This window comes from Ochotona curzoniae, unplaced genomic scaffold, assembly GCF_017591425.1.
Source record: "Ochotona curzoniae isolate NIBS_2020 unplaced genomic scaffold, NIBS_Ocur_1.0 contig_3819, whole genome shotgun sequence".
NCBI classification, from domain to species: Eukaryota; Metazoa; Chordata; class Mammalia; order Lagomorpha; family Ochotonidae; genus Ochotona; species Ochotona curzoniae.
The window spans coordinates 16,280,149-16,306,884 of record NW_024466004.1 but is presented as its reverse complement, the minus strand read 5'-3'; the positions used below and the strand labels follow the sequence as shown (position 1 = coordinate 16,306,884).

The 26,736-nt window shown below is 45.2% G+C and overlaps 1 protein-coding gene across 1 annotated transcript in view; it reads left to right on the top strand.

Annotated features, from left to right (window-relative positions):
• Positions 1 to 15,682, top strand: part of ELOVL5 (ELOVL fatty acid elongase 5) — an 80,279-nt gene extending 64,597 nt beyond the window's left edge. Inside the window, exons 4-8 of the mRNA XM_040983559.1 lie at positions 6,315 to 6,392; positions 7,243 to 7,414; positions 9,780 to 9,904; positions 11,700 to 11,834; positions 13,783 to 15,682. Of these exons, the coding sequence (XP_040839493.1) occupies positions 6,315 to 6,392; positions 7,243 to 7,414; positions 9,780 to 9,904; positions 11,700 to 11,834; positions 13,783 to 13,926 (654 nt within the window). The 3' untranslated portion in view covers positions 13,927 to 15,682. The remainder of the gene's footprint in view (positions 1 to 6,314; positions 6,393 to 7,242; positions 7,415 to 9,779; positions 9,905 to 11,699; positions 11,835 to 13,782) is intronic.
• The last annotated feature ends 11,054 nt before the right edge of the window (positions 15,683 to 26,736 follow it).

The window sequence follows — 26,736 nt, the reverse complement described above, 5'->3', positions numbered from 1 at the left end:
TTCAGTCTGTGCTTGTGGGGAGTAAGAAGCACGTTGTTTATATCAGGCTCCTGTGGAGAGCAGTCATCTCCTTCAGAAAGGTGCGAACTTGCTGCTCCGCAGACATTTTGGGAGGAGAAGCTGATGCAGGCTCCAGGACAGTGATTTTCTGTTGCTTTTTGTGTTTCAAGTGAACGTGCTTCCAGAGATGCTTTGGTAGCAGTCCAAAAAATACTACAAAATTGCTTATCGTGCTAAAGGTTACATCTCATTTGTGATAAAATGTGTTGTTAGATGGGAGAAGGCAACTCTGACCATTAAAAATGATTCACTCTCTGAATTGCATCATTCGGATCCAGCTGTGAGGCCTACCCATATTTTCTTCTTTCAATGAAAAGATGCGTGAAACCACCATTGGTTATTGAATTTGTCTCCCAAGGAGGGAGGAAAGCTTCTAGCTATGTTTTAATTATAGTTCTTCACACACCCCTGGTCTAATTAAGATTTGCTTTACTCCAAGGAGGGAGAAAGCACATATGGTTTTGCAGTGGTACTACGTGTATCTTGGGTAGTTGGAAAAAGCAATGTAAATAGTGTTCCCTTATTTGTTCCTGAGTAGTTGGTGGTATGGGGAATTGTGTGGGTAGTGGCAAGCTGTTTTGTTGTTGCAGCCTCATTTTGTGTGTGTGTGTGTAGTACATACAGTCAATGCCCTCTTTGAGCTAATTCCCAGAAGCCCACAGCAGTCAACTGCCCCTTATTTTGAGTGCCTTGGCCTGTCCAGCCTCCCCTGCCAGTGCTATCTGCTTACGTGCAGCCTGATGGAATTCTGGGGGAGTTTAGCAAAGTATCTTTCTGGAGAGGAATCCAAGCCTAAGCTCTAAAAGACACCAAGGTGATTTAGACTAGAACATGTTCTCATCTGATGTACTTCTATTGGAGCTAGAATGAAGGTCAGTCCTTTACCCTGTGAGTCTCTGGAGACTACTGCCTATGGACAAGCTGTGTTCCTTGGATAGGAGTGGAGAGAGCAGAGTGCTCTAGAAGTAACCTGTTTTATGGAGGTTTGATGAAGGTCATAGGCAAAGAAGCTTCATCTCAGGTCCTTGGTCTCCATGTACTCAATTATTCCAACCCTTTAGAAGCCAAGGATATTTGAGAGTTTGCGTTCCTGGTATGAGTATTGATGAAGATCATTTTTTCACCCAGAAGTTGATTGATTTGTTCTGTCCTCCATCCTATGTTATGGTACCAGGTGTTCTCTATAGACTCCAGTGGACTGCCATATCCTCCATGTAACCTGGATATGCTGTCCACAGCTTGCTCTGAGCCTCTAAGGAGGCTCAGCTTTGACACTTGCACTCCATGGTCAGACCATGGAACCCATGCTTCTCTTCATGGTAGGGGTTCTGAGTCCAGCAATTCAGTTGGGGGGATCCCCAGAAACTTCATTTAAGTGCCCTCTTGGGATGCCGCATCCACACTGGAGTCCCTCTTTGTGTTGCACCTGATTCTTGTGTGTGCTTGCCAGTACAGGGTCCAGCACAGTCCGTTGCCCCAATCAGCTTATGCATATGCTGGTTGTTAAAACTGCTGGGTCAGTTCTGTTTCAAGCCCTGTCTTCCACACAAACTAATGGGTGTTGCAGTCCAGCCTGATTCTGCCCACCACACACTTGGCTCTCACACAAACCAGTGGGAGCTGCAGCCTAGTCAGAGCAACCCACATTAACCCCCATCAGGCCCAACCCTTGCCCTGGTTCCTGTGCTTGCCAGTATGTACACGAGACTGGTCCAGTCTGACCCACATCCCATTCAAGCTCTCCTACATGTCAATGGGCATGAAGCCTGGTTCAGCCCAACCAGGCCCACTATCCACCCCACCCACATGCTGGTGAGTGCCATTCTGTCCAGCCAGGTCTGCTCCTGTCCTGGTTTTCATGCTCTCCAGTGGGAATAGTAGCCCAAGAGGGAGGTGTTCACTGTTTCCATCCTGGGCCCATTTCCACCCCCAGATCATGTACTTTCCGGGTGGTTCTGCAGTTTAACTTGACAGAATTAGCCCCCAGTGCCAGCATCTGCCAGCTGATGCTGCGGCAAAGCTATACCAACCCTCACCCACTCTGACTTATACTTGCACTAGTCAGAACAGTCAACCCAGCCTGGCTTTTCTTAGCTCACATGAGGCCCACAAGTTTTGTAGCCCTGCCCGGTCTGGTCTGCCCCATCCCAACTAATGCTCTCAAGTGGGAGTTTTGTTCCAGCAGGGGAGCCTTCCACATTCCCCCTACCAGCTTTGCCCCCCCCTTTTAGTAATGTAGAAAATTAATAAGTAGATGCAGTGGTATAGTATGCTAATCTACCACCTGTTAGCACTGACATCCCGGATGGATGCAGGTTATGGCCCTGGACAGGCAGCGGAGGATTGTTCAGGTCCTTGGGCCTCTGTACCCATGTAGAGGAGAGCTGGAAGAAACTCCTGGCTTTGGATCAGCTCATTATAGTCATGTGAGGACTGAACCAGTGGATAAAGACCCTTCTCTGTAAAAATCTACTTTTGAAATAAAAATAAATAGATCTTTAAAATAAAAAAAAAAAAATCAAGGGCCCGGCAGCATGGCCTAGTGGCTAACGTCCTCCCCTTGAACACACCCGGGATCCCATATGGGTGCCGGTTCTAATCCCGGCAGTTCCACTTCCCATCCAGCTCCCTGCTTGTGGCCTTGGAAAGCAGTGGAGGACAGCCCAAAGCCTTGGGACCCTGCACCTGTGTGGGATACCTGGAAGAAATTCCTGGAATCCTGGCTTTGGATTGGCATAGCAGTGGCCGTTGCGCTCACTTGGGGAGTGAATCATCGGATGGAAGATCTTCCTCTCTGTCTCTCCTCTTCTCTGTATGTCTGAGTTTATGATAAAAATAAATAAATCTTAAAAAAAAAAAAAAAAAGAAAAATCAATAGCAAAAAAGTCATTGAGTGTCCCTAAAACTGTTGCCATGCCATGTTGTCTGCTGTTGATTGGATCAGCCTGCTTCCACGCTCTGGATCTGGTAGCCACTGCTTGGACTCTGCTTTGTCTTCAGGATCATACTGGTAAAGCTGTGTTTAAAGTAACACTTCAGGAGCTGGATCCCACTTGCTTAAAATTCCCATTGAAATGGTGTCCTTGTCATCTGCTGTCAGCTTTGGAAGTTTGTTCCAGGGTAACTTTTTAACCAGAATTGTGCAGACTGAATCAATTTGCACATGTCCAGATATAGGCTTTGGTTAGTGTCCTTTTTGTTAGTGTTCTTCATTAAGGATGTGGTCAAGGTTAATTTTTATTTTATTTTATTTTATTTTATATTTTATTACTTGTTTTTACAAATTCATATGGATGGCCTTCTGTTGCAGGTTTTGTCTTCAGCATTATTCTCTCCCTTCTTTGTCATCATGAACTTCTCATAAACATGGATAATTTTACTATTCCTCCACCCCAGGCTTTGATGCTTGTTCTTGCTTCAGCTTTATTAGAATTTGTTCCAGTAGGGACTTTTTTTCAAAAGATGTTTTTTTTTTCTTAGTGCCTCAAACTGGATCCTGTTCAGAAATGCTGTAACAAGTTAGTGTGAAGCTTTTTTTTTTTATGAAAAAAAGCTTAAATCATATGTAGCTTGGGCTTTTTCTTATAATACTAATTTTCCATGAAAATTTTGAAGAGCCCTTTATACATGTATACATATACCAGCCATCTTGTTTCTAAATTAGCAAAGTGAAAACAACACAGATCTGGATGCCTTCAACTAAAATAGTAGCTGGAACAAAACAATGGTAGTACTTCCCAGAATACAAGACACAGTAAAATTTAAAAATGCATGCTTAATGAAGGTAATCATAGCTTCTTCAAATAAGCCAATTAGTTTAAGTAAAAGGTGTATCTTTAAAATCATGCAAACTTAACTTCTGAAAAACTTTATTGCGTTGTCTTTTATTTCTCATTTGTGGTAGACCCATATGACAATTTCACAAAGTCATTTATCCAGTGGGAAGTCAGTTCATTGATTTCTTCCAGGATTTGGGAGAATGAGTAAAAGAACACTTTGCTGAGACAGTGTTGCTGTCTCTCCACCTCAGGTCTCCTGAGGACACCCTTGCCTTGGTTCTGCCGTACTTGGGGCTCAGACTTTGCAGTTTGATTCATGGAGCTTCTTTCTGGTAGTTGTGCTCATGACCACATTAATGGGCCATGACTTTAGAGAATGGTGTTAAGGCTAAAAGATAATGGAACCTCCTTACAGATTACCCTGTGACTGCGATGAGTTGTTGGTGGTCTGGTTTTTAAATTGTTAACCTAGAAAATCAGAACAGACCATAGAAGATAATTTAGTCCATTCTCCTGTCTTCACAGTAAAAACAGCAAAAGCCCCAAGGAGTCAGCCAGCTCACAGCAGGTGCTTGGCCTCCCACTCAGAGCTTCTAATCCCCAGCGCAGTGATGCTTCTCTTTCACAGCACTCTCTTGCTTGCCCATAAAAATCATGTTACCTCTCTCTCTCCTTTTTTAAAATTTCATTTCATTTTATGACACAGTTTCACAGTTCCCCCATGCCCTCCTCCCTTGCAGTATTACAGTTCAAATCCAGTCCTGATTTAACTGCCCTTTTATGATTAGAAGATGGCTAAACAGGAAAACAACAAAAGGAAGTTAGTAAGAGAAAACTCCATTACTAAGCTGGCTTAAGTGTTTAGTGTAAGTGCAATGGCTACACCCATTGCTGGTGCTTATTCTTGTGGTCAGGCTGTATGGAAACACAAGATGTCTTCAGAACCTGCTGTTTCCTGGAGGGAATTCATTTTGCTCACCAAGCTAAATGCCTGTGTTCAAGGGCACTAGAAAGTGTTGCAGTCATCTCGAAGTTTTGAGTTAGATCCACCGTCCTAAAGAGCTATGTGGGGTACGGGGGTTGGGGGAACCATCTCTTCCCCAAAGCTCCCCTGTGTGGAGCCAGTGGTTACCAATTCTAGTTACACATTGTACTTATCTTAAGGTAAGACCCCCTAAGATTCTGATTTTTAGGAGTCTAGGGTGAGGCCTATCTGTGCTACTGGTTAGAGATCGTTCTCTGAAGCCACAGCAGTAGATTCTCAAAGGGATATGTGAGCAAGTGAGGCCCTAGTTTGGTCACCCTCCCTGTTTTAGCTTCTAAAGCTGCTGTGTGGGCTGCAGAAGTGGTGTTTCTTCTCAGTTCCTGCTGGAGAAAGGAGAAGCTTTGAGAACCAGGGTCTGGCTTCTTGTGCCAGGTTCTAGGATGAGATCAGGCAGAAGATAGGCCTCCTCCGGTTCTCCCCTGCTGGCACTTCATCACCAGGGAAAGTCAAGATTGCCCAGGTTTCAGGAGGAAGTTGAAGGGACACAGTGAGCCATTGTTTTAGTGGAGAAAAGTAGCATGTTGTAAATGTCCAATACTCCATGGATGGACAGTGTGCAGATGCATAGGGTGGTCTAGGAAGACTGCATCCAGAGCAGGTTTCTTAGAGGAGATCCTGAAGTCTCTTTTGGGGCATTCATCTCATTATGTGTTGATGAGGAAACTGAGGCACCCCACAAGCTGGCGATGCTTGCTTGCACAGCTGTGATGTAGACCTTGCATCCCAGTTCTGGTCCTTTGGGTGATACCACAGAACCTGCCGTGTTCTGGGTAAATTCTGAGGATGGCTTGATTTCCTATGTGCAGAAGCCAAATTCACAGGTCTATAGGACAACTTGGCCACAAGAACTTGTGAAGAATGCAGAAATGAAACACAAGACCTCTTGACCCATAATGCCATTTCTCAGAGTGCAGCTCCCAGGTCGGCAGTGTGGGCATCCCTGGGGGACCTGTGGGAACCCAATCCGCTGATCCCACCCCCTACCGCACGTTGGCCTGGCCTTAGCTTTCCCTGTAAGTGATTCTGCTGCTGTGCTGTCAAGTTTGAGGAGTGCTGATAAGGAGAGTGACTCAAGGCTAAGGGGTCCCAGATGCAGCCATGTCATTGGGTTGGTCCAAGGGAGTGATGGCCTGGGACCCCTCAGAGGTGGCATGGGGGGAAGGAGGGTCTGTGAAGGCAGTAGCCTGGGAATGACTGTAGGCCTGCATTGCACTCATTCTGCAACTGGGCCCACTCCTGGTGGACGCGAAGCCCTGTGTGTTGTGACTTCTTTGGTCCTGCATCCCCGCACATATGTTTTTTCTTAAAACGAGCTTGCTCTGGCAGGTGCATTGTTGCAGTCCTGAGGCGAAGGGAGTTGAACAAGTTGGGCTCTCACTGACAGCTGTGTTATTGATGATCAGCTTCTTCCTTTTTTTTTTTTTTTACAGTTGGTGACGGGAGTATGGGAAGGCCAATACAACTTCTTCTGTCAGGGCACACGCAGTGCAGGAGAATCGGACATGAAGGTACTGGCTCTCTCTTGGGGGAAAATGTTTGTTATGATGGATGTGGTTTGTAAAATAAATTGTACAGAAGGAAAAATGGAGCATAATCTCACTGCCCAGGCAATTCCTGTGGACACTTAAAAAAAAAGATAAAAAAAAAGGCAGCAGGGAAATTTGAAGAATGTGAAATGCACAAAATGGAAATTAAAGCTTCCCACTTTGTAAAAAAAATTCATGTAATTGAGAGGGAAGAAAAGTATGCATTTGCAAATATTTATGTTTGTTTCTATAAATGGGCTCAGGATAGTCGTTTGAATTTTTAAGAAATTCACGTAATACCCTCTTGAACAGTGATGCTAAAGATGGGATGCAACTCTTACTTAAAAAAATCTTTTTAATAGTCTCACCTCCACATGTACAGTCATTTTCTTAGAGTACGTGTTTGGCATATTTAGCTGGGCAGGGTCCTGACACTGGGTGTTTGTGTTTTTTAAATACAACTTTCTAATGTGCTTCAGGTCACTTGGCATTAAGTGTATCTTTCATGTAGTTTTCCTGTTACCAGTAGCTTTGCAGACTGCCTGGAGAGGCAGCATGCTAACTTCAAGGTTGTAAACCTTGGACTTTCTATTTTTGTTAATCTTTCAAGGTGTCATGGCGCCTTTGTCATTTTAACTGTTCTAGCCCACCTCATAGTGTGCTTTGGTCAGAGACACAGAGTGACCAGAGGTGCCCCCTGCTCAGGGTTTAGAAGGCAGAAAGGTACCTTGGCTTCTGCAAGCTGGCACTAGATTCTGGGGTGCCAGTGTGGCAGCTCTGATCTGCAATGGCCTTGGGGTGAGCCTAAAATCCTCTGACCTTTTCCTCTTAGATTATCCGTGTCCTCTGGTGGTACTACTTCTCCAAACTCATAGAGTTCATGGACACCTTCTTCTTCATCCTGCGCAAGAACAACCACCAGATCACCGTGCTGCATGTCTACCACCATGCCTCCATGCTGAACATCTGGTGGTTTGTGATGAACTGGGTTCCCTGTGGCCATTGTGAGTACTGCAGGAAAGGGGCTTCGGGAACAGATGTGAGCCAAGGTGCCAAGTTGCCACCAAGGCTTTCAGAAAAGGTGCCCTCTCTGTAGATTCAAATGTAGTCATGCATTTGAACTCTGTATCTAGATTGTTTTTAATGAGAGTTTGTGTGGCCTGTGCATGCATGACCTTTCTCATGTTGAGTAAGCATGCTTTGCCCGATGAGCAAGATTTTAAGAAAGATAAACCAGTCAAGGTAGGACTGAGAAATAGATATTGCATATTCCAGCATTGGGGGCAACGATTGCTGATTCTTTCTAAATTCTCCAGTGAGTGAAGTAACCTAATATTCCAGAAGAAATTTTTGAGGAGTGCTTTAAATTTTCAGAGAACTTAAAGAATGACAAATTGTAACTAGCGCAACTGAATACAACTTGTCCAAGGGCGTAGGGCCAGGAACTGTCAGAGTGGAAGCCTGTTCCCTGACGTCAAACCTGTGCACTTCCAACTGCAGAGGGAGAGGCGCAAGAGCTTTGTTTGGTTGATTACTGTCAGGGAGGAAGACAGAGACTAAAAAAAGAATGTGTGGTTCTACGGGAAATTGAAAATCATGTGACAAGATGGATCTTTTATCCTTGAGGGACTGGGCTCTATTAATAAAACACTATGACCTCAGCACTGCAGGCCTGGAGAACAACAGGAGGTGACTTCAGAGGCCTCTCCCGACCTCAGCAAACGTGTAGAAACGGCCAACTTTGAGCACGCTGCCTACTGGCCATCTTCCCCAGCCTGCAGGGGAGCACAGCTGAGGCCGTTGAGTATGTAAAGACAAGCAGCTGCCACTGGGAGTTACTCAGAGTCTGGCAGGTGGCATTATGGCTCATGCCAGATGCCCACCTGGCAGTTCCAGCTGATTTCCATGCTGAACTGCATCCTGTGGCTCGCTGCCTGCCTAAGTAGAAGCTGGCTTCTCCTTATGCAGCCATGCAGTGCTTGCTGCTGCAGTGTTTGTCAGCCTCTGTACAAAAACAGAACATCTTTTTCTGATTCCGAGAGACCCGTGGAGTGGGCATTTGGCAGAGTGGTGAAGACACTACTCAGGATGCCTGCCTGCCTGCCACATCCAACCTTCCTAGGTGTGAGTTGTGGCTCTGCTTCCAGCTCAGGCGTCCTGCTGACACGTACTCTGGGAGGCCCCAGTCCTTGGGTCGCTGCCACCCACGTAGGAGACCTAGATTGGGTTGAGTCTCCTGACTTCAGCCTGGTTCAGTCACATCATTTGGTGGATGAACCAGCAAATGAAAGATTTCTGTCTCTGCCTTTGTAATTAAAAAATAAATAATCTCAGGGGATTGATTTGTTTATTTCATTATTTGAAAAAGAGAGAAAGCCTCCTTTCATCTACTTAGCTTACTCCCCAAATGACCATAATGGCCCGGGTTGGGTCAGGCTGAAGCCAGAAGCCCAGAACTCCATCCAGGCCTTCTACATGGATGGTAGGGGCCCAAGTACTTGGGCATCATCCAGTGCCTTCCCAGACAACATTAACAGGAAGCCAAATTGGAAATAGAGCAGCTGGCACTCAAATCAGCACTCTGATACTGGGTACTAGCATCATAAGCAGTGGCTCAACTTGCAATGTCAGTTACATACAATTTTTTTTAAAAGATGTGTTTATTTTTATTACAAAGTCAGATATACAGGGAGGAGGAGAGACAGAAAGGAAGATCTTCTGTCTGATGATTCACTCCCCAAGTGGTCGCAACGGCTGGTGCTGTGCCAATCCAAAGCCAGGGGCCTCCTCCAGGTCTCCCATGTGGGTGCAGGGTACCAAGGCTTTGGTCCATCCTAGGCCACAGGCAGGGAGCTGGATGGGAAGTGGAGCTGCTGGGATTAGAACCAGCACCCATATGGGATCCCGGCATGTTCAAGGTGAGGACTTTAGCCACTAGACCACCGTGCCGTGCATACATTTTTTTAAAAACAAATTAATTTTTATTTGAAAGGCAGAGTTACAGAGTGTGAAAGAGAGGAAGAGTCTTCCATTCTCTGGTTCACTCTCAAAATGGCAGCAACAGCTGGAGTTGGGCTGGTCCAAAGGCAGGAAGCAGGAGCTTCATCCAGTTCTCCCAATGGGTGCAAGGGCTGAAGCGTTTGGGCCTTCTTCCTCTGCTTTCCTTTGACAGAGAGCTGGATCAGATCTGGAATAACTGAGACTCAAACCAGTGTCTATATAGGATGCCTGTGCCACAGGCAGAGGGTTAGCCCTTTATACCACAGCACCAGCCCTCATTTGTGTTTTTTTAAGGCACATATCTTTTTTTTTCTGTTATATATAAAATTCTGATGCATGTTCTTTTCCAAATCTTCTCTGTTCCTGCAGCTTATTTTGGTGCCACACTTAACAGCTTCATCCATGTCCTCATGTACTCGTACTATGGTCTGTCATCCGTGCCATCCATGCGTCCGTATCTCTGGTGGAAGAAGTACATCACTCAGGGGCAGCTGGTGAGTGACTGGGCCTGCTTAACCAGGGCTGCCTCCCTGATGGACCCAGCCCTCTTCCTGGCTTTACTGCTTAAGTGCATCTGAGACCCTCCTTGCCCTAGTTCTCATTTGATCCAGTTAAGTGCATGAGGTAGGCAGATAGGAACTTTTCTGGCTTTTCATTGATGAAGCAACTGTGCCCATGACTGGATATAGCATGAGGACTGGAGTTAACTCCCACGTGCAGGTTCCATTCCTGCCTCCGTGCATGTGTGTGTGTGATTGTGTTCCCACACTCTGGATTCAGGAGCAACTGTGGAGTAACAGGAGTGTGGAGCTTGCAGCTGATGAGGCAGCAAAGGGCTTTGCTGAGGCAGGTGTCAGTGAGAGCAGCGCCTGCTCTGCCTCTGATGACAGCCTTAGCCCACGGCTCACCCTGCTGGGGCCAGGGCAGCAGCTGTTAACACTTGATGCTTATTTCACACCATGCTTGCTTAAGCTCTTCCCAGCTGTCACTGTCTTATGGACCCACACTCCTCTCTCAAAAATTCTTTCATGGACTGATTATTAATACTATTACCAGTGGCACACACTGGCCTGTGTTAAATGGTTACTGCATGTCAAGTTCTCATGTTAAGCAAGTAATTTTATGTGGAATGTTCCAACTGCCTTACTTCATATTACTGTCCCTGTTTTGTAGTTGTGTACATTGAGGTGCTGGGCCAAAGCTAGCTGAGAAATATAGACATTAACCCTATAGCCCTTGTCTTATTTTAACATGCTTTCCTTAGCAAATTAAGCTGATTCACATCCCTACAAGTCAATTGCTGTTTTTTTTTTCTTTTTAAAAATAACAATGTAGGGGGAAAAAATTCTTGCAAGACTCTTCTGAGCTACTTCTGTATTTGAGGTTTCATTATCACCTCTGCCAGCTGCACTGCAGCTTGTTGAGTTTCTCTTACCCCCTAACAAGAAGGCTAATTGCTCTTTAACTTTCTTGTTATACTTGAGGAGAAAGGAAGTGAAGATCAATTGGTAGCCGCACAGTGTGGCTCCTGCAGAAGGAGGATTCAAACGAACAGGCAAGGAAAATTGATCGCCCATTAGGGGTTGTACTTTGAGGCAGAAGACTGCCAGTTTGTCTAGATTCGTTGTATGCACCACTCCTAGTTTTTCCTCAACCCAGAGTGCTCATCTTAAAAAAGAGAAGGGGAATAAAAAGTACCCTTCTCTGTATGGAAACATTGGAAGCTGCTAGAGACTGGGAATGGAATTCTGTCCCCTCTCATTCTCCCTAGTAATGCACTCCCCAGTAGCCACACCTTGTTCTGACACCTCAGTGGTTCTGCAAGCAGTTCACATGCTGCTCAGGGATAACTCGGCAGAAATCATTTATAGACTTTGTATTGTTTGCCAGGATGGGTCTAAATCTGTCCATCAGCCTTTACCAAACTAAAGGGTATGCGAGGAGGAGGAAGAGAGTTCAGTGGACTTGCCCACTCTGCCACAATGTGAACAGCTCGTTAAATACCCCGCTTACCCTGCCTTCCTCTCATTGAACAATTTTTAAAGTAGACTCTTGCATCTACCTCTGCTATATCCTTGGGTTTTAGTGAATGTGGTTTAAGTAGGTTAAAGGGGGAGAGAGAATATACAAGTATATGAGACACACTTAGGATGTGTTTGTGAAGTGACTGCGGTGCCCACAGAAAAGCCAGTAGGTGTGACTGCAGAGATGTGGGGGTGCAGGGTAGGCAGTGTGGCGTGAACTTGCTCATGCTTCGTCACCACTGGGTCGGTCCCTTCTCTCGCGCAGCTTCAGTTTGTGCTGACAATCATCCAGACCAGCTGTGGAGTCATATGGCCGTGCACGTTCCCTCTTGGTTGGTTGTATTTCCAGATTGGATACATGATTTCCCTGATTACCCTCTTCACAAATTTCTACATTCAGGTAAGCCTCACTTTTAGCTTTTCTGACAAAGACCCTCATCCTTGCATGTTTCGAGGATGTGAAGCACCCCTCTGGGTGCTTGGTGCTGTCGTGGGTTCTGGGTGAGAATGTGGGGATGCACATGGGAGATAGAGAACTGTGCAGTAGGGCTTGTACATTGCTTACTACTGACCATTGCCAGAGGTATTTTCTGATCAGAACTTTCTCAGACTCGCTACCCTAAACATCACAGCCAAATAAAATTTCAAAAGAAATTTCCAGTTTAGTCTTCAGGTATATCTGGGGGCAGATATTTGGCTCAGTGGTTAAGATGCACCTGAGACACAGCCAGCGCAATAGCTGGGTAATGCTCTCTCTACTTGCAAGGCCGGGATCTCATATTGGCGCTGAGTCATGTCCTGGCTGCTCCATTTCCCTTCTAACTTCTTGCTTGAACCTAGGAAAGCAGTGGAAGGTGGCCTAAAGCCTTGGGCCCCTGCTTCCACGTGGGCCCCTGCTCCTGGCTTCAGATCAACTCAGCAGTAGCTGTTGGCAGCCATTTGGGGAGTGAACCAGTGAATGGAAGATCTTCCTGTGCTTTTGCTCTGTAAATCTGTGTTTCCAGTAAAAATAGATAAATTTTTAAAAAGTAAAAGATCCATCTAAAATGCCCATATCCCATATTGGAATACCCAGTTGAGTCCTGGCTCTGCCTCTGATCCAGCTTGCTAGTAATGCACATGCTGGGAGCCAAGGATATGGCTCAAGCACTTGAGTCCCTTCCCTCTGTAAAGGATACCTGATTGAGTTCCAGCTTCTTAGCATTAACCTGTGCTAGTCCTGGGCCCTGCAGAAGTGAACTGATAGATAGGAAGATCTCTCTGCCTTTCAAATTGAAAATGGAAATTTAACAGAAGATGAAATCTGCCGTTTTGCCCCTTCTCCTTATCCACCCACTGTTGGTTTGGGGATTTATTGCATCCCTAAGCACATAATGTGGTGATCTGGGGGTTCAGTTCCAGAAGAGTCTGGTTAGGACAGATAATATCTGGTAATGCCTGACTACTCTTCAGTATCTCCGGCTTCCCTTACCACTTGCTGCCCTGAACCGCATGTGTTCCTGTGTTTGTAGCTGGTGCCTGGCAGGGATGCTGGCCACTGATGTGAGGGAGATCTAGGAGGTCAAGAGCAAGGACAGGGTCCGTGGGTTCTGAGGCAGGAAGGCCAGTGTATGGAGCAGCTATGCATCTTTGCAACAGATGGAGTTCAACTTGATTCCATGTCCTGGTGAGCTGAGTAGTTTCATACTACTTTGGGATGTATGCCAGGTACAAGGGGTGTTCTGCTAAGACCTACAGGTGAAATCACATTTATCCTAGCTGCTATTGCAGTATAGGTGTGTGTCCATGAGACCTGCAGTAGATGCTGGAGAAAAGCGAACATGTTGAAGATAGGTAAGGGATATAGATGTTGTTTCTTTAAAAAGAGAGAAAGAGAGAGATCTTTTATTCACTAGTTCACTCTTCAGATGACCAGGCCAAAGCCAAGAAGCAAAAATTCAGTGCAGGGCTACCACAGTGGTGAGAGGGACCCCAGCCACTGCTGCTTCTCAGAATGTGCCTAAGCAGGAAGCTGGAGGGGAACAAACTCCCACCCTGGAATTCAGCCACTCCAGGATGAGGCTGTCCCAGGTCACTATGCATTAATCTCTGCACCGAATGCCTGCCATAACGTAACCTCTTGAATAGTATTTATTTTGGCCACCTGTGATTCAGTAAATGGAAGAGTCAGGGAAGCCAGTGGCAAAAAAAAAAGTCATGGTTCTTCGTTCCAGGAATAAGTTATCAACAACATTTGGTCATAGAAGGAAAGCAGGCCTGACTTAGGAATGCTGTTCCCAGTAAGGTTGTCCACATGGAAGATAGCCCTGTGGTCACATGGCTTTGCCCCCACCCTTATTATGTTTCAGACTTACAATAAGAAGGGGGCATCCCGGAGAAAAGAGCACCTCAAGGACCACCAGAACGGGTCTGCAACTGCTGTGAACGGACACACCAGCAGCTTCTCTGCCCTGGAGAACAGTGTCAAGCCACGGAAGCAACGGAAGGATTGAAGCAGAGGGAAGGAGTCGCTGCAGACCACGTGACCTGATTGTAAACACAGTGTGAGTTGTGTGCCGCTGCTGTTAACAGCTGCTGTAACTAGTCCGGCCTACAATAGTGTGATTCATGTAGGACCTCTTTCATCAGTTCAGAACCCCTAGACAACCTAGACAAATTATCCAAGTAGGTGTAAGATTTCTTAACATTTCTGGGCTCTCATTGATCCCCGCGCTAGACTGTGGAAAAGGGAATATTATTGTAGTATATGACACTGCTGTTGCCTTATTAGTTATAACATGATAGGTGCTGGAATTGTGATTCACAATTTAAAAACACTGTAATCCAAACTTTTTTTTTTTAACTGTAGATCATGCATGTGATTGTAAATTTGTACAATGTTGTTACAGTAGAAAAACACACTTGCCTTAAAATTTGAAAAGCAGGGCCCAAAGCTTATTAGTTTAAATTAGGATATGTTTCAAGTTTGTATTTGTAATAACTCTGTTTAGGGAAAAAAAAAAAAATCAAAGACCGTAATTTATGAAAGTAATATGTGACCTGTAATTTCAAGTGATTTAAGAGATGTGAAGTCAGTAACGGCACCTCCAGTTTTGTAGTATTGGCTTTGAATGAAAGCAGGCTCAAATGTAGTGGAGCCAACTGTCTGTTTAACTTTTTAACAGATCTTATTTTTTATAGTTTGAGTGCCACTATTAATAATGTACAAAAATTGGGGGCCTGGGGCTCTAAAGCAGTCTTGATTAAGCTTAAATATATATTCTTTATCCTCAAGATTGTCAGAAGTGTGTAGGATGAGTAGGCCGTTGTTCATTTCTGAATTACTGAGTGTTTTTATATGGGAATTCAAGTCTGTTGTGCTTTCCACCCGTGTGCGAGAGGATGTGTCCTTTTCAAGAGAGAGGTGACTGAGTGTGTGCTCTGACATAGTCTCACAGACGCGCAGCAGGCAGTTGGTCGCCAGGGTCCAGATTTTGGTTGATTTCTGTACTGTTATCTGTTTTGACAGAAGCTTTCTTTTTCAAATGTGCCTAGTTTACCAAAATTTTCACAGCAGGAAGAAATGACCTTAAAGAAAAAATAGAAAATCAAACAGATAGCTACGGCATGAGAGAACTGGGAAATTGGATGGTGATAGCTTGTTTGTTGTAAATTTAATAGTTTCTATGAATTTTTTTTTCTGCTTAGACTCTAAAAATTTGTTAGAACTGCTTGTTTCAAATAATATACTGCTTCTCGTAAAATCCTGTCTTACACACTGGAGGCAGCGGTCGAACAGATAAGGACTATTAATGTGTCATTTTAAAGTGTTGGAATTTAGCCTCTGAGAACCTTCTCCATTGAAAACAAAACCATCCACTGAACCACTCATGACATGTCTTAGAAGGTCATTGACAATGTATAAAACTAATTGTTGGTTTGATATTTATGTAAATATCAGTTTACCATGCTTTAATTTTGCACATTCATATTCTAGAGAGCCGATGGGTTCTCTTCTTAGTCTTGTGGGTTTTCTGTTTGGACGGAGTCACAGCATCTGTTTACATTTACCTTATCAAATCTAGAACGTGTATATTTGTAAAAGTGTGTCTCCATTCCTAGGTACTAGTTTGCAAGTGTCTTTACATATTTCAATACAGAAACTGTAACATTCAATTAGTGTGCTGTCAAAGTGTGCTTAGCTCATCTGGATATACCCACACTGTTAAATAATGTCTAAACATTTAATCATTAAAACATTTTGGATTACCTGTGCTTGTGTTTCACGTTTTTAATCTGCTGCGGGTTCTTGAAGACTAGGGGAAAGTCTACCTCTCCAGCTGACCCAGAGAAGGGAGTCATGCGCTTTGGTGGTTGCTCCGTCGGCGTAGCAGGGAACCTGCCACAAGAGATCTCAGTGGTAACTGTGCCCCCATTCTTTCCCCTAGGCCTTCTTCAGCCAGCCCTAGAGCCACACTGTGTCCTTCCTCCCATTGACCCCTGCCCTCCCTTCTAAGAGTAATTTCCTGACCTTTTTTTTTTTTTAAGAGCAAAATAGAAAACATCTCAGGCTTTGCCAATCATAACAGCCTCTGCCACAGCCATGGTCGCATGCGAAAGCAGCCATAAACCTAGGTAGGTGAATGGGTCTGGTTGTATTCCAGCAGAGCATTTTGGAGGCATAAGTCCTCTGGCCGTATTTTTCTGAAATGATGAAATCCCTCTTTGCCCTCAAAGCTCTGTTGCTTTCTTTACCAATAACAGCTTCAAACCCCAGGTCCTTGGCCTCTACCAACCTCCCCCTCCCCGCCTGCTTGACGTCACAGGTCCATCCATGTCCACAGGGGAGAGATGGTTTGAATGGTCCTGCCTTCCCTCTATTCTCTTCCTGCTGTATAATAATCCCTAGGGTAGGCTTGTACCTGGCTTGTAAGGTACCTTCAAATTTACCAGTATTACAGTAAAGTGAGCCCTGCAACTGCATTTAGTGTCTTTTTTTAGTGTTTGTTTATTTTTATTTGAAAGACAGCTATACAGAGAGAGGAGAGACAGAGAGAAAGACCTTCTGTCTGCCGGTTTACTCCCTAAAAGGCTGCGATGGCTAGAGCTGAGCCAAGCTGAAGCCAGGAGCTAGGAACTTCTTCCGAGGTCTTGCACACTGGTGCAGAGTCCCAGATTTTGATATCATACTTAAAGTGCAGGTGGATTGCTGGATTAGTGATAATAACATCCCTATATTTCCCCCCTAACACTAGAACAAATTAAAAATAACATTAATGACTATCAAAATAGCATATCTTCTATGCTAAAGAATGTAAAGCCAAAACCACAGTCCAGCTGTCTGATGATGCTAGCTGATCCGTCTACTAATAGCCCAGTACAGCTCGCACACCATTATTGTTTTGCTTGCTGGCCTGGCAGTGGACTGGAATAGTATGTGGAATATCAGCTTCAGGATTTTCCCACTTTAAAGCACAGATTTGCCTTGCAAAAGCAACCTTCTATGACAGGGACCTTCCCAGACCAAGAAAGTTGGCCCAGTTGAATCTCTGAGTGAGTGGGTGAGAACACAGGCGAGGCTGGCTGCGCTCCAATGCTCTTCCCTTTCCTGTGCTGAAGGATGCATTCACGGAATTGAATGGGGAAAAGGATTGCCATTCCCAGCTTTATCACTCTTTAATGAGAGAAGCTGGACTTGGCATCACATTGCCCATATTGGAATTCTACCCGTATGAATCTTAGGCAGCCTGCTTTAGCTCTGTCGCAGTTTTCTCATCCACCAAATGGGAATGGTGTTAGTTTCTGCTAGAGGATTGTCACTAGGATTAAAAAGATGATTGATTGGAGTAAGCCCCTTGGGATCACATCTAGCACTGAGTGAGTGATCCCAGCCTACCCTAGTGTTTTCATTATAAGCTATTGTTTTGCAGTTAGTTTTCATGGTTGGCTGCTTCAGTAATCATATCAAAAAAGGGAAGTTGGTGTGGCATGTTCTGGAGTCTGAGGTGATATTGGTGATCTCGGGAGTCCAAATGCCCACCATCTACATGAGGATACCTTAAAAAGTTTGTGGGAAAGTGTGTACTGTGAAAATATGCTACACCAAAATAAACATCTTATTCCATTATTTTCCAAGTACATTTTTTTATTTTATTTTTTTTTCTTGGAAAGACATACCGAGAGGAGGAGATAGAGAAGATCTTCCATCTGATGATTCACTCCCCAAGCAGCTGGAACAGCTAGAGCTGCACTGATCTGAAGCCAGGAGTCTCTTCTGGGTCTCCCACACGTGCATGCAGGGTCCCAAGAGCTTTGGGCCATCCTTGACTGCTTTCCCAGGCCACAAGCAGGGAGCTGGATGGGAAGTGGTGCTGCTGGGATTAGAACCGGTGCCCATTATGGGATCCTGGCATGTGCAAGGTGAGGACTTAGGCACTAGGGTACCATGGGGGCCCCAAAGTACATTTGAACAATTCTCATATTGTTTGCAGTTTTCTCCAGGGTTTTCAGTTAAATTCACCATCTCAGGGTTTCTAGAATCTGCTTTGTTTGCTCTTTTGGAAAATGAGGCAGTGGTGATCAAGACTGTGGTCCTTTGCATGATTTCTCCCCAATCCTTTGAGCAATTTGACAGTCCCATGCATGGAATTAGGACCTGCAGTACATCGTCCAGACACCTCCTACTGTCCCTTTCCCAGGCTGAGACTCCAAATCCTAATGAGATTTTTCTCTGTTTACTTTGGAGATTACTGACCTTGATGGAGAATACAGGAGTGAAGTTGTGGCTTCCGTAGTCGGCTCTGTGCTCATGATCACTGTGCCGGTGTCTGGCTGCTCATCCCCGTTCACTTTGTCATCCTAGACATCTTTATGAGCATCATCTCTTTCTCCAGTGTGTTGATGGCATTCATCTGAAGGGATAAAGTTCCTGGGACTTTTTTTAAATTATTTTTTTTATTTTTTATTGCAAAGTCAGATATACAGAGAGGAAGAGAGACAGAGACAAAGATCTTCCTTCCGTCCGATGATTCACTCCCCAAGCAACCACAACAGCTGTAGCTGAGCTGATCCAAAGCCAGGAGCCAGGAACTTCCTCCAGGTCTCCCACGCAGGTGCAGGATCCCAAAGCATTGGGCTGTCCTCCACTGCTTTCCCAGGCCACAAGTAGGGAGCTGGATGGGAAGTGGAGCTACCGGGATTAGAACCGGCATCCATATGGGATCCCGGGGGTGTGTTCAAGGCGAGGACTTTAGCTGCTAGGCCACAGTGCCACGCCTGCCAATTTTAAGATTTATTTGTTTTTATTGGAAAGTCAAATTTACGGAGAGTGAAGGAGAGAGAGAGAGAGATGCAGGATGAGGATTTAGTCTCTAGGCAATTGCGCTGAGCCCCGTGGGTCAATTTTCAAAACAGGAACATGAAGAAAATGAGTTATGGGTGGAACATGGAAGTTGGCTTAAAGGAAACATTCATCAACGATTATGCCAAGAAATACTGCTGGCATAGTTTGCATACGATGTCTGGACTTGACTCTTGTTCTAAGGTCGTAGAAGTAGTTCAGGGTGCAAATTGTACGAACAAGCAGTGTAGGATCCGGGGAAATTATGAGAGTAGTGGCAGAGGTCAGATCCTCTGGCTGTCAGTATGTTTTCTTTCTCAAACAACATGAAATCTGCTCAAGCGACCTTCTGCTGCTTGTTTACATTACTGTATTGATGACCAGATCTTCACAAAATGTGTACTGGAAGAGTGCTTTGTACAGAAGACTCAACTCGGGCTGCAAAACAGAGGGGATCTCTGAGAATGACTTTAGTCCGGGTCAGGGCCCTTGCTAAACTGGGATCAAATAGACATGCAGATTGATGCATTCAGCGCATGGGGGCTTGAGATGATCATCGACTAACTACTGGGAGAGAGACTTCTCTAGCTCAGGCCATGAAGAGAAACTGTGAGGCAACAGGCTCTGACTCGGGCTCCAAGGCTGATCCGTCGTTGGGAGGCAGAGGCTGGAGGTGGGCTGAGACACAGCCCTGCAGTAGGAGAGGCAGCATTGTGGGGAAGTGTCCCCAGGTGTGTGGGAAGAGCTGGAAAAACTGTCAGCTCCTTTGTCCCTCCCTGACTCCCTACCCAGCACACATCAGCAGCACGAGCAAATGTGTGGAGGGATGAGACAGACACAACACCTCTCACAGAATTAATGAGTGTGTGGGTGAAGTTGCTTGTTTTTAAAATAGAGGTAAAGTGGGAAGCGGGTGGAATTTTGCATGTTCTCATTGATGAGATGTGTAGAAGCTTGCTCAGAGCTCCCAGGAGAAAGCAGTAATTATGCCATACGAGAGTCACTGAGCTGTGTCTACTGCAGCTTGCCTGGCTGCCCTCCTGCCCCCTCCCATGCTGCTCTCACCAGCCAGGGTTCGGGAAGGTTGGGAAGGTGGTGGTCACAAGAATTGAGACTCATTCTGCCAGATAGGGCAGATTCAAAGGAGACTTTAGTCCTTTGCCAGAAAGATTCTTTCTGTTCGAAGCAGTTACATTTGAAAACTGAGAACAGGAACTTGACAGAATGGATTGTATATGGAATGTGGAAGTTGGCTGTTAAACAAAACATTCTTAGGCGATTATGTCAAGAAATAAATAAGGCCCTACACAGTGAGCACAGATGCAGATCATGTTTGGTTGATGGATTTGGCAATTTTGAAGCAAGCTTATGCTTTTGAGCAGGTTCTGTGCCTTCCACTTGATGATGTTCCCAGTTGAACGGGTGCCTGTCTGTAGTGAAGCCTCAGCAGCAAGTTCCAGCTATGCTTCCCCTTGCCTCCTTGTGATTCAAGCTCAGCTGTGGTTCTCCATCCTCAAGGATGACCACCTGGCCAGGGGTTGGGCAGGCTGCACCTGCCTGCTCCTTGTGCTGCCGTTTATGGGCAGCTTGGGCTCTCTGCCTAGGAAGGCTGGGTTACATGGATTTCAGCCAAGACCAAGAATTATACCCTGCCCTTCCTAGGGAATAGTCAGGAGCCAAAGCAAAGCCAGCAGAGCTGCTTTCTTAAAGGGCACGGGGGAAGGGATACAGTGACAGTTCCAAACTAAGCCCCAAATTGTGCCCTTATGTTAGCACTAGGCGCTAAAGGGTACAAACCATGCAGCACACAGAGCATGCCTGTTTGTGCCAGAGGAGATCCGTGTTTGCTGTGTACCAGAAGATTAAAGGCATTGCCATTTGCTGCCATGGGGACTTAGAAGCAGGTTCCCTTGCTTTTCTGAGCCTCAGTTTCCTCAACTGTACGAGAGATTTCTGGTGCCAAACTCAGGTGACTGAGGTGAAATATAACAACGAAATACAAGCTTTCAGCTCAGCTTTGCAATTACTGTCCTTTATTAGCAAGAATAATTTATTACCAAGTAGGTAAGAAGGAAGAAGGCATCAAATTTAAACTTGTGTTGCTCAACATAGTATTTTCCTTGTATTAACCTGATATTAGCTCTTAAAGACAGAACTCATATTTCTCAAACAATAGGAAATTTGAATGGCTTCAATTTAGTTAACTCACAAAATGTTAACATGAGAATTGCTTAATCAGAAATAGCCACTCAGTAGGCATCTGTGGGGTCAGCTCTGGTACATCAGGCTAAGGCACTGCCTACAGTGCCTGCATCCTGTTTGGGCTCCAGGTACAAGTTCTAGTTGTCCCACTTAAGAGTTATTCTCCATGTTAATGCACTAGGGAAGCGATGGAAGATAGCCCACGTGCTTGCAGCCCTGACACCTTGGGAGGTCCAGATGAAGCTCCTACCTTTGGCCTGGCGCTGCCCCAACTGGAAGCTGTCTGTGTCCTCCCCCTCTCCGACCCCCCCATCTCTTTCAAATAAATCCTTTTTGAGAGTTTTCTGTGGCAGCACCGCTTGGCATGCAGCTGTGGCACAAGTGACTCTCCGAGTTTCCCAGTTGTAAACAGAGGAGTTGTATGTGTGTCCCAGGCCCTTCCTGAAGTTAGTGAGTCCAGAGTAGAACTCCTAACATAGCCCCAATGTGCTTCCAGCTCCTTTTGTTTTCAGAACTCTGACATAAGGTAGAAAGGGCTTTTCAGGCATCAGGTTGGGTTTTACTTTTTTAAAAAAAAAATTATTATGGGCTCAACACAATGGCTCAGTGGCTAAAATCCTCACCTTGAACATGCCAGCATCCCATGTGGGCACCAGTCTGTCCCGGCTGCTGCAGTTCCCATCCAGCTCATACTTGTGGCCTAGGAAAGCAGTAGAGAACAGCTCAAAGCCTTGGGATCTTGTGCCCATGTGGGAGACTGGAAGAAGCGCCTAGCTCCTGGCTCTAGATCAGCTCAGCTCCAACCGTTGCAGCCATTTGGGGAGTGAGCCAGTGTCTAGAAGATCCTCGTGTCTCATTCTCTGTAAATCTGCCTTTCCAAACAAACAAAAAAGTCTTTAAAAGAATTTATTTTGTTTATTTGAAATTCAGAGTGACAGTAAAGGTGAGCCAGAAATCCTGCACCTGCTGTTTCACTCCCCAAAGGGCTGCAGTGGCTGGGCTTGGGCCAGGCCGAAGCCAGGATCCAAGAACTCCGTCCATAGCTTCCCCAAAGTTGGCAGAAACCTAAGCACTTGGGCTGTTCTGCACTGCTTTCCAGGCGTGTTAGCAGGGAGCTGGATCAGAAGTGGAGCAGCTGGGACTCAAACCCACACTGTGATGTGGTATCACAAATGACAGCTTACTTAGCCAGATTTGCTGCAAGACCAGGCCCTGTCAGGTTAGATTTTGAATACTAGGTAATTCAAAAATCCTGAACACAGAAAACCTCTTTGGCTCTGTGGGGCTTTGAGCTGTAAGGTCTTCCTGTAAGGTCTTCCTAACCTCTTGGGAACGCAGCCTCGAACACAAATAACCAAAAAGCAGAAGTAAGGGAGTGCTGTCACCTCTGTACTTAATCTGTTGACACTGTTATTTGACTTTCAGGTCAGTCCTTTGCATTTGGAGACTATTATATTGAGAAAGGACTTTCTGTCTTTTACTGCATGCCCTAATGCAGGGCAGGGTTGGCTGGAGATGATTCATATGTGACCTTGTATTAAATGAGGTCAGGGGATTCAGCAGTCTCTCTCCAGTGTCGCAAGATCTGAGTGAGCATGGATCATGTCCTAGAAGGAGATGGAAATACTTATCATGGGGATCCTGAAGAAGCAGGGGAGGAGGAAGGAGCAAAGAGAGAATCTGGATCCTGAAAGCAGACAGTAGAAGCCCTGGAGGAGTACCACTCAAGAGTCAGGACTTTTTCTTAAGGGCTCTGTTAAATAGAACAGTGCCCTCAGAGGCCTTCCACCTCACAGCCTGGGTGACTGTGGGTTTTGAAAGTGTTCTAAAAGGGAGCTGGTGTGTCTATTGTATGTGAGATGTAACCCAGAGAAGATAAAGGACTGCCCAAGTTGAATGCCATGCCCATGTGCATGCCAGCTCTTCAAGTTCAACAGTTCAAGGAAAGCACACACTCAGATCAAGCTCTCCTTGTATGATTACAGCTGTGTTTGCATGCATCCTCTCATAGCCTTAAGAGACATTCCTGTGATTTTTATGTCATGGGAAAAGTCCATATTTTCTAACTAGGGTTTTTATTTCATGGGTGAAAATTCAAAGGAATCCCTCAATTGTGAAATTTCTCATTTTATTAAGCTATAAAATATCTAAGGACTTTCATGTTTATCTTACTATTCCCCTCACTCTGTGATGCTGTTGAGTAAATGAAAATCTTTGTTTTCCAGGAAAATAAGAATCATGTTATCATAATTCTGTCTATTTTTAAAGATTTATTTATTTTTATTTGGAAGGCAGAGTTACATAGAGAGAAGGAGAAATAGATATCTTCCATCCACTGGTTCACTCTTCAAGTTATTACAGCAGCCAAATCTGGGCTGGTCTGAAGCCAGGAGATAGGAGCTTAATCCAGATCTCCCACATTGAGTGCAGGGACACAGCCTTATGTCTTTCCAGGCCATAAGCAGGGAACTGGACCATAAGTGGAGCCGCTGGGACTGGAACCAGTGCCCGTATGGGATACCAACATCACAGGCAGAGGCTTAGGCTTGCTATTGCCACAGCACCAACCGCTATGATTCTCCTTTTTAAAAGGCTGGTTACTAGTAGCATAGATCTGTTTGTACGACTACCGAGTGCTTGCTTTTTCAGTGTTTCTATAAAACTTTTGAATCTAAGCTCACCCAAGACACTAAAAAGAAACAGAAGTCATTTTAGCCATGGATGAGTCTGTAACATCTCAGAATCCTGAAGTCTCCTCCCACCTCTGCTTGCAGTTTTACAACAATGTTTACCAAGTGCTCACTCTGCTCCAGGCGTCTTGCCTGTTGCTGGAGAAGCATAAATGAAAAGATAATCTCATTTTTGAGGAAAGACAAAGACAGACAAATAAGATCATTTCCAATTATTGCAACTGTTCTGAAGGAAATAGATACTGATGCTGAAAATAATCCCTTAGGCACGTGTACAAATCATTTTCAAGGATTTGGTATTAACAGCAGCAGCTTAGATCCCTGCATCTCCTGTTGGAGAAATGGACTCGGTTCCCCCTGCAGCTCTGGATGGGAAGTGCAGATCCTGGGAGTCAGCAGTGATGGTTGAAGTAATTGGGTTCCCACCATCCATGAGAGAGAGATTGTGTTCCTGGCTCTAGGCATTGGCCCGCTGGCCCAGTCCCTGCTGTTGTGGACATTTGCGGAATGAAACAGTGGTTGGTAGCTTTTTCTTCCTTGCTTTCTAACACTCTTTCACCTCTTTGCTCTAAAATAACCACAAAGTTTTTAGAAAAGAATTTTGAAGTATATTTTAAAAGGGAGTTTTATGTATATTCTTAAATGGGTAGTTTTTAATATTTATAAACCATATGTTTATATATTGGTAGTTCATATTTAGATAGGTTTACTTGATATATCTTATGAATATATGTATGTATTTATGTATAAATCTGTCGTTTTTCACAATATTTATTTATTTATTTTTTATTGCAAAGTCAGAAATACAGAGAGGAAGAGAGACAGAAAGATCTTCCGTCTGATGATTCACTCACCAAGCAACCACAGCGGCTATAGCTGAGCTGATCTGAAGCCAGGAGCCAGGAATTTCCTCCAGGTCTCCCACGTGGGTGCAGGGTCCCAAGGGTTTAGGCCGTCCTCAACTGCTTTCCCAGGCCATAAGCAGGGAGCTGGATGGGAAGTATGGTCGCCAGGATTAGAACCGGCACTCATGGGATCCCGGCGCATTCAAGGCAAGGACTTTAGCCATTAGGTCACCACACTGAGTCCCAGTAACTTCTTTAAACCAAATAAAAAACTTTATAAAGTAGTAGAGTTTTGCATCTCCAGAAAGCTTCCTGGACACTGTGACAGAGCTGTGCTGTGTTCCGTGAATATTAGATCTTCATGAAGCATGAGTCAGTCCTGTCCTGGGCTCGGACACTTGTGGAGGCTTGACCACTCATGCTGCCTTGATTTCCTCGCCGCCACGTAATGGGCAGTCTTTCACACTGATGATCTTTCATCTAAGTCCTGCATCATGGTATGATACTTTGAAGATTTTGAAAGATTTCTTTATTACTTGTTTTAAAGGTAGAGTTAAGAGTGAGGGTGCTCTTCTGTCCACTACTTCACTTCTCCAATAGCCACAACAGGACCAGCCAAGACACCTGGAACTCCATCCAGGGATCCCACTTGGGTTCAGAGGTCCAAGAACTAGGGCCACCTGCTGCTCCCAGACACATTGGCAGGCTTTTCATCAGCAGTGCAGCAGCTGGGACTGAAACCAATGCTTTTGTGTGGTACCAGCATTGAAGGCTGTGGCTTAACTCACTGGTGCACAATGCCAGCTCTTTTGAAGATTTTTTTTTTTAAGTGGCAAGCAAGGACCCAAGTTGGATTTCTGTGAAATCCAACTGAACAATGAAACCAATGTCAATTGGAGACATGTGGATCAGCAGACAGTTTCCACGCATGGCAGTAGCAGATGCACAGATGACAGCCACATCATGTCCTGCTTGGCTGCTGACAAAGTTATTTAGTGAGGAAAATAAGATAACCTTCCATTTCAGCAAGCATAAAATTAGTGCGTGTGTGGGGAGAGTGGAGTGCCTACACCTTAAAAATCTCACTCCATGCTGGGAGCTACTGTGTAGATTCTAGCTAACCACTCCATTCCTAGACACTTGAGAGCAGGAACTGTCTGTTTTGTCTCTGCATCTTTGGTGTTGTCCAGCAGTACACACATAGCAGAAGTTTGATACATGTGTTTACAAAGAGATAAAAGTACAGGTGTCCTCTGAGTGTCCACTGAGAATTGGTTCTAGGATGCCTGCAGACACAAAAACTCACCAATGCTCAAATCCCTTACGTATAAGGGCATAGACTTGCATATAACCTACTTATACCCTTCATATACTTTAAATTGTCTATACATTACTTACAGTAAGAAATAATGCAATGTAAATGCTATGAAAATCCTTGATAAGCTGTATTATTTTAAAATTTTTTTTTTAAGATTTATTTTTATTATTTTTTATTGGAAAGGCAGATATACAGAGAGGAGAGACAGAGAGGAAGAGCTTCCGTCCAATGATTCACTCCCCAAGTGAGCACAATGGGTCGATACTATGCCGGTCCGAAGCCAGGAGCCTCTTGGGGGTCTCCCACGCGGGTGCAGGTTCCCAAGGCTTTGGGCCGTCCTCGACTGCTTTCCCAGGCCACAGGCAGGGAGCTGGAAGGGAAGCGGGTCTGCCGGGATTAGAACCGGCGCCCATATGGGATCCCGGGCGTGAAAGGCGAGGACCTTTAACCACCTGCGCCACTGCGCCGGGCCCTAAAATTTTTTATTATTATTTTTTAAAAAGATTTATTCATTTTTGTTACAAAGTTGGATATACGGAGAACAGAGACAGAGAGGAAGATCTTCTGTCCGATGATTCACTCCCCAAGTGAGCTCAGTGGCCGGCACTGCGCCAATCTGAAGCCGGGATCCAGGAACCTCCTTTGGTCTCCCACGTAGGTGCAGGGTCCCAAGGCTTTGGGCCGTCCTCGACTACCTTCCCAGGCACAAGCAGGGAGCTGGATGGGAAGTGGAGCTGCTGGGATTAGAACCAGCGCCCATATGGGATCCTGGGGGCGTTCAAGGCAAGGACTTTAGCCACTAGGCTACGCTGCCGGGCCCCGACAAGCTATATTGTTTAGGGAAGACAAAACAGTCTACATGTTCAGTACAGAGGAAGATGTTTTAAAATATTGCCAACCCATGCCTGAATTCATAACCCACAGACACA